The sequence below is a fragment of the Spinacia oleracea genome, chromosome 3 (assembly GCF_020520425.1).
Source record: "Spinacia oleracea cultivar Varoflay chromosome 3, BTI_SOV_V1, whole genome shotgun sequence".
NCBI classification, from domain to species: domain Eukaryota; kingdom Viridiplantae; phylum Streptophyta; class Magnoliopsida; order Caryophyllales; family Amaranthaceae; genus Spinacia; species Spinacia oleracea.
The window spans coordinates 3,471,544-3,482,560 of record NC_079489.1 but is presented as its reverse complement, the minus strand read 5'-3'; the positions used below and the strand labels follow the sequence as shown (position 1 = coordinate 3,482,560).

The following is an 11,017-nucleotide window of genomic DNA, read 5'->3' as shown; positions in this document are numbered from 1 at the left end:
TAAAAGTACATTATTGTATCGAGACATGAAAACAATTGTTTAAATTTTAAAAAATACATTTTCCCGTACAAAAATATGTGATTCTTTTTAATGTGATCTTAATTATTTCATCACTTTGAAAGTTGTCTATCGATACTTCAAACAAAAAACAAGTCTCGTACAATTGTGCAAAAACAAAAAGAAAAACGTTTCTTCGAATTTCGTTTGTTATAGAATTAATATTTTAAATATATAACAGAAACGTTGTCTCCACCAATTTGTTGCAGTGCCTGTCCACTTAAAGGTAGGGGTGTCAAATCGGATCAACGGATCGGGTTTGGGTCGGACTCATCGGATTCGGGTTGAAACGGATCGGATTGGAACGGATTAATTTGGCTAACGGGTCGGATCGGATCGGATCGGATTGAAAACTTAACGGACCGGATCGGGTCGGATTTTTTATTCACGGATTCATATCGGATCGGGTTGTAAACGGGTCGGATTGTAGTCGGTTTGGGTCGGATCGGATCGGATTGGAATACGACGGATTGTTAACGGGTTTAGTCGGACTATAACGGGTTCGGGTTCATGTCGGTCGGATTCATATCGGGTCGGATTCATATCGGATCGGATTCATTTCGGATCGGATTCATATCGGATCGGATTAATCGGTAACAGACTAAAACGGGTTGGATTGAAACTAATTTAGCCTGGTTACATTGGATTCAGTTTTATATTGGTTCGGGTAATTATCGGATCGGGTTATTTGGTAGCGGGTTGGAATTTGGGGCAGTTCGTTTCCAAATTATATATTATCATATCGATGACTTAATTAGGCCGGGGACGAAAATAATAACTAACTTTTAAAAGTAATAAGAATTTAAGATTAGTAATATAAGTTATTGAATATATTATTATATCGATGGGTTGGAATTAGTTCGGATTAAACAGGTCACGGATTAAAAACGGATCGGATCTAACGGGTCACGGGTTGAAACGGGTCGGATTAAACGGGTCACAGGTTAAAAACGGATCGGATTAAACGGATATTCCTCGGGTTGGAACGGATTCGGATTGAAACGGATCGGATCATAAACGGGTTTCGGATCGCTTCGGATCGGATTAAATGGATCCGGATTGTCACGGATCGGTCTGTTAACGGATTCGGATCTTAATCGGATCAATACTAACGGGTTGGGTCGGATTCGGGTTGAATATAATCGGATCGGATCGGATTTCGGATTTTAACTCGCGGGTTCTAAACGGTTCGGATTCTAAACGGTCGGACAAACTCATCGGGTTCACTGGGTCGGATTGAGAATCGACACCCCTACTTAAAGGACTGAAGTACACTGTATTTTATTACGTGCGATACGTTGCATGTATTTGCTTGTTGAAACGTTTCTTTACATTCTTTTTTACTACTCATGCAACTATATGCAAGTAATTAAAAAAATTATTCTTTATCGTTGTGGGGTAGGAAAAATGTGGGTAAAATGAGTCAGAAAAATGTAAATATATTTGTGAGATAACAGGGTAAAATGATAAAAGGCCAAAACTTATTTGTAAATGGTTATTAAATAAAAATAGAAGTACATATAAAAAAATCTCGAATCGAAAATGAGGTAGTACGAAGTAAAAGGCCAAAACTTGTTCGTAAAAGGTTATTAAATAAAAATAGAAGTACATATAAAAAAGATCTCGAATCGAAAATGAGGTAGTACTACGAAGTAAAAGGCCAAAACTTGTTTGTAAAAGGTTATTAAATAAAAATAGAATTATATATAAAAAAGGTCTCGAATCGAAAGTGAGGTAGTACGAAGCATATAACACACCCAAAATATAGAGGGGTAACTTTTCCAATCTACAATAAGTGTTCATTTCTAGTGTAGATTCACTCGATTTCAATGTGAACATCAAATTGTCATGGAGACATGGACTAATAGTACATGTAAAGTTCATCTTATCTTAATTGCTTATTTTAAACAAGATCGTATATTTTACAACTTCTAGAGTATTATAGGGAGAAAATCAAAGTAATTTAAAGTAAAAAGTTCATATATATGAAGTATCAAATTAATTAGATTAGATGAGAAAAAGCACGTTCAAAACAAATCAGATTAAATTTATTTAAAATACATTAATTATTAATTACCTCCTTTAATTTTTCTAATTAAGTTGGTTTATTTTGTTTTTTTACACAATTCACAAACTACGTTTTAAAATCAGAATAGCGATCACCGATCCAATTGACGGGATGATGAAAGTAGAGGTAAAGAATCTTACAAAAGGAGAGTGATTATTGAAACCTAAACGATGAGACCAACAATTCATTTTTTTATGATGGAAAAGTGAACATAATTGAGGATAGTCCAAGAATTTGTATGTTATTAAACAATGTCTTCTAGTTAATTAGTCTCTTACGCGTATAGTACGTAGTTCAACTTTGTTGGCATGGTAGAAAAAAATAATGGGATGGCACGTCTTTTCATTAAGATGTTTCCTCGTACTTAATTTAAATATGAACGTCAAATACTTAATCTTCAAGATAACTATTGCATCGAGCCAAAGATTATCAATGTTTGAACCTTTTTTATAAAATAAAAAAAATCCGTACTTCATAATATTAATTCAATACTATAATTCAATGGTAAATTGCCAAGTACAATCTAATAAAGTTCTTTATTTGCCAGTTTCAAAAAATAAAAATAAAAAAATCTTTATTTGCCAATTACAACCTCAAATTTCTAATTTTGCCAATTACAACCTTAAACTTGTACATCTATTTTAAATTACAACCCGAAATTATTTTTCGGCAAAAATCACCCGAAGATGATGTCATAACGTTATTAAAAACAATTATGAAGTACATAATATCTGTAAAAATTATTTTTTCGATTTTTTTTTGTTTTAATTCTTATTTATGATTTAATTTTTGTAATTTAAAATGGATGTATAAGTTTAAGGTTGTAATTGGCAAAAATAGAAATTTGAGATTGTAATTGCCAAATAAAGAACTCTATTGAATTGTACTCCCTCCATTTCTTTTTGTTGTATCCGTTTCCATTTTAAGCGTTTTTTTTTGTTGTATCCGTTTTTATTTTTGGACATACATTTTCTCCTAAAATACCCTTACATTTATATCTAATTACCAAAATACCTAAAGATTCCCCACCTAAATTTTCTCACCCCTATTATTTAATTCTTTTCCCTTTCCCATATACCCACTCTCTCACCTCCTTTATCACCCATCATTATCACTCCTCTCTCTTACCTTATTTCTTTATTATTATTTTTTATTATTATTATAATCTCTTACCTACAATCATTTTTCTTACACCCAATCATTACAATTATACCAATACAAATTAAGATTCCAATTTTCTTAAAAACACCACCCTTTTCCAAATGGATACATCATTTAGGAATGGAGGGAGTATTTGGCAAATTTTTCTAATTCAATAGGACAACAAAACGAGGTCGTAATTATTCCATTACTTGATAGTCGATCAATCATGTATTCATGTCCTTCGACAAAATAAGTGTTATGTACAAAAACTAAAAACAATTGAAGGAAAATGAATATGACCCGGAAGAGGTGGTGTACTGTAAGCACTATCCTCACGTAATTGACGCGGGAGAGGTGGTGTTACGTAGGGGTGAACATGGGTTGGGTACCCGAACTAATGACATTATCGGATTGGGTAATCGATAATCAATAAGGCTAAAATTGATATCAATGAACCGAACCGTTAAGTTCGGGTACCCGTACTTCAGGTACCAAAACTTTCGGATCGGATTTCGGGTACCCGTTATGATATCCAATTAGAAAAAATAGACTTTATAACTAGATTAATGTAATATCACTCGACACTAAGTACCAACATTAACACATGATTTTGACTACGTTACTAATGAAATTAGAATTTACTCAAATTATACATTGATAATTAGCATTTAGGATTTTGAGCTCTTGGGGAAAAATATTTAAATTGGGAAAAGCTTCAAAGGGCTTATTGGATCGTTATCAGGTACCTGTTATTTATAAAATGATATCCGTAAACATATCCAGTACCCAAAGTTCGGATCGGGCACCCGAACTGATATCAATTCGGGTACCCACTTTTGCGGATCGGATACCGATTCGGGTTTCAGATTTTTTATTTTTCGGATAGTTTTGCTCAACCCTAGTGTTACGTACGTTGTACAAGTAAAAAAAAGAGTAGACATATATAATTTTTTTAAAAAAAAGAGTTTCTTCAAAAGAAAAAAAAGAGAGTTAGTAGACTAATAAAGTAGTACAAAGTACAAGGTTTGTATAAGAAACTCTTGAGAATTTTGGTCTCGATGTAAAATGTATGCATTACCCTTATTCACCTAATATGTAAATTATTTTTAAAAATACAATATACTTAATTCATTTCCTAAAAAACGTGTCAATAAGGAGTGAGCATTGCCTAATTCGAAATGTCACACATGTATCGCGTGCATTAACACTAGTGGTGGAATAAGAAAACTAACATTACAAAGGGCGAAGTTGGGATAAAGTAAATTAAATACTAGATCTATATACACAAGATGCGTGTTTCATATTTCCACAAAAACATGTACGACAACTATTTTACAAGATTTCAAAAAGTAAGGATATTTTTGGTATTTCGAAAGGGACATGACCAAGCTTCTCATATAGTTGGCTTAAACTTCGTAAAATGGAGATTTAGTATTTCTTTGACAAGAAATAAAGTAAAAGTAAGAACAATTTTATGGAACGACTTGAAACAAAAAGTGAAAAGATTTTTTTGTATAACAGAGTTAATTGGCTTATACTACTACGTACTTATGAGAAGATTGCCCTCGAGAGTTGGCCTATTCTTCGTATAATAGAGATAGTATTTTTTTTAACACAAAATAAAATTGACGAAAGTGAGAATTGAAAAGTTCATGAAACAACCCAATACGAAAAGTGAGAAGAATTTCATCGAACTACTCGAAACGAAATGTGAGAAGAGATTTGTACAATAGTGTTGAGACCCTATATGTTGTCCACATGTGAGTTGTCCCACATTGAAGAAAGATGAGAGAAAATATCACCTTATAAGTTTGTGTAGTCACTTCCACTTTTGCCAATTGGTTTTAGTGTGGAACTCCATTGGACTTATAAGTGGACCGAACTCTCCTCCTTATTAGGTTGCCCATACCCATTTCACATTTCTTTGAGATTTTACATGGTATCAGAGCCCAGGTCTGTTAAGCCTTTTATAACTGGGCATTTCTAATACACTGGTTAAGGGGTTCCACATTAGAGAAAAATGAAAATACAACCTTATAAGCTTATGGAGTCACTGCTACTAGTGCCAATTGATTTTAGTGTGGAACCTTCATTGAGTTTTATAAGTTGACCGAACTCGATCTCTTCCTCCTTATTGGGTTTCCCAGACCCATTTCGCATTTCTCTGAAATTGAACAAATAGAGTATACTTAATATACTACGTATTTATGATAGAGAAGAATTTCATGGAACAACCCGACACGAAAATTGCATGAGAAGATTGTTTTTTAGAACGGAGGAATCGAGTTTGCACTTTAACCATCGTGCACCCACGAGACCATGAATGAAGCCATACATTCCCACGTAAATAACACGGTTAAGAGGGTAGTTTGGGAAGAAAGTTCTATAACTTAGTACTTAAACATATTATAAATAACCTTAATCTTTAGGGTACTAAGACAGTCGCATTTCACATTTTCACAGTTCAAAGTGCAAAACAAACTCGCAACAAATAATTTAAAGTTTCTAAATTCTTATCCAAAGTGTTACTAAATCTGATGGCCTCAAGGTACGAGGTAGAAGTAACACTATCATCCGCCAAAGACATCAAAAATGTCAACTGGAGTTATGGACCCACAAAGCCGTACGCCATAATGTGGTTCGACCCTGACCGTAAAATTGCAAGCCGGACCGACGACGAGGGGGATACAAAACCCAAATGGAACCAAAAACTCATGGTTCCCCTCAATGGTCCGGTCGAGGATGCAACCCTCCACATCGACGTGGTCCACTACGCGGGTCCCGATGAGGACACCAAGCCCTTCATCGGGTCTGCGAAGCTCGATCTACGTGACGTGGTTGACGAGGTGGGTTTCGGGGCTAGTGGGATTCGTAAACTTAAGCTCAAGCGTTCCTCTGGGAGGCCTCAGGGGAAGCTTGAGATCGAAGTCATTGTCCGTGAGCGACACTATAGCCCGAGCCCTTACCCACCCTACCCTCCACCGGGACATCATCATGATCAGGTGACGTCTAGGGATGTTGACCACTATGGCACTCAACATTACGGAGGCTATGGCCAGCCCCCGATAGGTAATGACCTTATAGTCCCTTCGTATCATAATGTTTTTTCATAATTTTTTTCGTGTGTCTCAAAATGATTTTCTCATTTCAATTTTTTTTTTTACTGCAACCACATTGAATAAAATAGATGGTGAAGTGTTTTTTTAGGATGACTCTAATATTTGGACTTCAAATAAGGATTGGTCAAATACAATCTATAACTAAAATAAGTTTTGATAGTTCAAAAAAAATAGGTTAAATCAGATAAATAGAACACACCCTTAACTCAAATACGCACCTTTAATTATGATCTCAAAACAATTTAATTAACATTATTTTGTTTTGTATTTCATCATGCGTTAGTTTCCGTTTTTCTCGACTTATTTTGTCTAAACTAATATTATCTGAACTTATCTGAAATTAACTTAATTTGTCTAAACTTATCTAAACTTATTTTGGCTAAATAAGTCAAAATATGTCGATCCAAACAAAAACTTAATTAATCTAGTTTTTGTATTTTCCGTTTTGTATTTCACTGTTTCATTAGTATAGTTTCTAACCTGTCACCCCCCTGCAGGTTACGAGCAGAACCCGGGAGGGTATGGGCAGCACCCGGGAGGTTACGACCCGAACCCGGAAGGATACGGGCAGCCCCCAGCAGGTTACGGGCAGAACCAGACAGGTTATGAGTCGCAACAAGGATACGGGCAACCTGAAGAGAAGAAGAAGAGCAGTTATGGAGGAATTGGTACAGGAATAGCTATAGGTGCAGCTGCAGGAATTCTGGGTGGATTAGCTTTAGCTGAAGGGTATGATCAGTTTACTGATCATGTTGCAGAAGAGGCAGCTGAGAAGGTTGAAGAAGATCGAGAGGATGATGACGACGATGACGACGATGATGATGACGAATGAGTGATTTTAATTAATGGGATGGGTTTATTCATTGATTAAATGGTAATATTGTTTGTTGCTTTGTACTGTTGATCCTTAATTTGTGTTTAGGATCTGCTTAATTTCTCTTTTCTTTTTTGAATTATGTTTCCCTTTTTTCTTGTGTTTTTTTTATGTAACAAAGTTGTAGCAAAACCGAGTCATGATATGATTATGCTATCAACTAATTATAAAAAATAAATTATTATAATAATTGGCAAGTAAGTTGGACCAAATTTGACGTTAGACTGAGCTTGTTTGTTACGGAGTACTTCTTTTAAAGGTAAGATGAAGTTCCCTTGTAAAAGGGGAGAAATATGGGGATCTCTCTTATAAGGGGTGAGAATCAAACCCCATTTAGGAATGGCAATGGATAGGATAAAGCTTCACCCGCATCCATCCGTTTATCAATCCGCTCCACCCGCTTAACCCGTCATCCATATCCACCCATCCATCATCCGCGGATGAAGCGGGTGGATCGGGTGACTAAAGGATGAATGTTTTATATTAAAAAAATTAAATTAACACTAATATATTTTTATTTTTATCGATAAAAATTATTTTGTTAATAAAATTTATAAAAATAAGAACATTTGGTTTGAAAAAAAAAATTGTAAAAAAAAATTAAATTATTTTCTTAAATATTTAACACTTTTATTAAAATTTTGGAAGAAAAATATATTAAACGGGTGGATGGATGATTAACGGATAGAGCGATCATCATTCATATCTGACCCGATCCGTCACCTGCTTTATCCGTCACCCGCATCTCATCCGTTTAGTTCGGGTATCCATCCATTTAATAATTGCGGGTGGATCGTATTAATGATCATGTTAATAAAATAGATGATTCTAGTAACTTCGTATGTATGTATAGACTATAAATTAAGTCTATATGTATAGACTACGGAGTATAAATTAAGTACATACTAATTTTTTATACATGCGTACTATTATTTCAGAATATTAATTCAATATTATTCTATAGTACAACAAAACGATCTCTTAAGTGATGAACATCACTAATAGGTAATAACTTTCAACTTTTATTAAGCTAAGTAATAATAATTCACAAACTCTCTCATCACCTAGGTAAATTTTCCTTAAAAAAAAGTCTTCCATCTATATTTGTGTTTCGGACAAAAAATAAATCATCACCTGCACATTGTGTACATAAACACTAGCTTTAAATTTACTACCACCGTTCCTAAAAGATTACCCCATAATTAAAATTTACTATTAGGAATTGAGTGTGAAATGTACATATGGTTTGGTAAAGTGGGCTCGTGAGGAGAGAGATAGAGAGAAAGCAAGTGAGAAAGTTTACCATTTAAGGTATGTGACAAACTTAAAGGGACATCCAAAAAAGAAATTCGAGGCAATCTTTAATTAGGAGCAACGAAAAATATAATATAGGTGACGTTTGGATGACTATAAAAAGTAAAAGTTATTAGGTAGAAGATTTCCCATGTATGAACATTTCTTACCAGGTAGGAAATGTTGTTTGATTGAATATGGGAAGTAACTTCCCACGAAAAGTTCCACTTACCTAGAGGGAGCTAGGTAAGCAACTTCCTACAGTTTGTGGGAAGTAAAAGTTCCTATAAAACGTGACTTCTCCCATTCTTGCAAACCAAACAATATTACAACCAGGGCAGTCAAAAACTAACCCGATCCAACCGATTTCTGACAAAAACCGAAGTGACCTAAAAAAAAAATTCACAAATTCAATCCGCATGAGCACAACTGCACAAATGACCTTGCACAACTACATTATCCGATTATATCCGGCCCGCAACTGACTGATAACCTAATTTAACAACCCTAATTACAACCTTCTACTTCGACACTTTCTAAAAAGTTACACTTTCTATAATTTTTCTTTTCAACCAAACAAGTGGTAGAAGTTGGGCCGAAAGGGCTAGGACTCCCCCTCCCTTGTGTTTGCCATGGACTTTGATGAAGTGATGAGTGAAAGCCCATAAGGCCCAACAAGCCAATCCAATACTAGCGATCCATTTAAATTTAAGGAATAATTACTTTAAATAATCCAACCTTTCGACGATTTTCCGTTAATAATCCAACCTTTCGATTATTATCTAATAATCTAACCTTTGCACCCCATTAACTTTTATTGCACCCAACCGGTGACAAACCCGCTATATCAGGTCACTGGCCTGTACACGTGTCAATGTGTCACGTTACCTTTCGTTATAATTTATTTATTTTTACAAAAAATTAAATTTTTTCTTTTCCAAATATTTAGTTGACTTTTTTATTTTAAAAAAATGTTTAAGAAACAATTTCACCACAACATCAACGCCATCTATACCAACTATATAACTTAGGCAAGCTTGTCCAATAACATTGTTCGGTCATCTTCAACATTTACATAACAACGCCAACGTCTAGGCAACAACATGGTCAACACCATTAACAACATCTATAAGAGCATCAGCAACCATGACTGTGGCTTGCTGTCAATTGCTATTTACCCTCCCAACAATTGTACAATGTTAACTTTGCTCCATGTCAATTTAGTCTCATACTTGACAGGGGTCAGATATATGACCCCTTGGGCAACCAAATTGCAAGATAATTTGCTTGTTTTTCTATAATTTTTGTGGTTGGCTGTAGATAAACCAACAACAATGAGTTTAATTATTTTGCCCAAACTTTTTTATTTGATTAATTGTGCACTTATACGTAGTACATAAATAGGTTAATTATTAATGTTTTTGTAATATTAATTAGTAAAAAAAATATTTTTTTTTAATATTTTCTTAACTTAATTCAAGAAAGAAATTATAGTTACTAAAATTAGTAACTTTGTAGGAGAAATAATATGAGGTGAGATTATGTGAAAAGTCGGTGAGAGAGATTTGTGACCTTGGGTCAATATTGTAGAAAAAAAGAAGAGGTCAAAGTAGGAGGTACGTCAAGTTAGTGGAAAATGAGGTGTAAGGAGAGATGAGAGAGAGATTATTTTACACTGACTAAGAGTCAAGGATGCACATGGTCTAACAACAACACTGTCACTGACCCTTTCTTTTGTCCTCCCCTCTAACACACCTCTGCCACTACACGAACCATCACTGCACCTCCTGGCTCCACCGCAACCATCTTCAGCCCCACCTACACCAGGAACACCAAGAACACCACAAGCCCCAATTTGATTTGTTCAAATATAAAAACTTTGATTTTCATATGCCAAATTTAGTTAAGTTTAATTTGTTTGAAATTAAACACCAATTACTCGAATTTATACCTAAATTCCAACAAAAGTTGCTCGAAGGTTTCCCAATATCACTCGAAACATTTTAAAATGTCTGGTTCGATTATGACTTTCCGGTAGATCTTGGTTGCGCAAGTATTGCGCGGCTAGGCTTGCTAGAGGCGGTGAATCTTGGTGGCTCAATTTCTGGAGTTAGGGCGTGATTCTGTGAATGGGGTTTGGGTGTTAATGATGGTCGAAGATGATGATGAAGGTGGTGGAGAGAGGGAGTTTTGATGGTGGGGTTGGTGCTTCAAGTAGGCGATGGTTGGTTTTTCTAGTGTGGTTAGGCTTGCTGGCAAGATCTGAAAGAGGAGGAAAGGGGAGATCATAGGGCTGGGATACAGGAGAGATTAAGGAAGGTTATGGAGGAAGAAATAAGTACTCCTTAAGAGGAAGGATTTTGAAGAAAAAAAATGCTAAAACAAATACACCAGGAACACCAAGAACACCACAAGCCCCAATTTGATTTGTTCAAATATAAAAACTTTGATTTTCATATGCCA

The 11,017-nt window shown here is 34.9% G+C and overlaps 1 protein-coding gene across 1 annotated transcript; it reads left to right on the top strand.

Annotated features, from left to right (window-relative positions):
• Positions 1-5,708: 5,708 nt before the first annotated feature.
• On the top strand, positions 5,709-7,473 carry LOC110784067 (protein SRC2 homolog). The gene is made up of 2 exons (XM_021988470.2): positions 5,709-6,337; positions 6,885-7,473. Exons 1-2 carry the CDS (start codon positions 5,806-5,808, stop codon positions 7,217-7,219), a joined length of 867 nt encoding a protein of 288 aa, XP_021844162.1. The 5' UTR covers positions 5,709-5,805; the 3' UTR covers positions 7,220-7,473.
• The last annotated feature ends 3,544 nt before the right edge of the window (positions 7,474-11,017 follow it).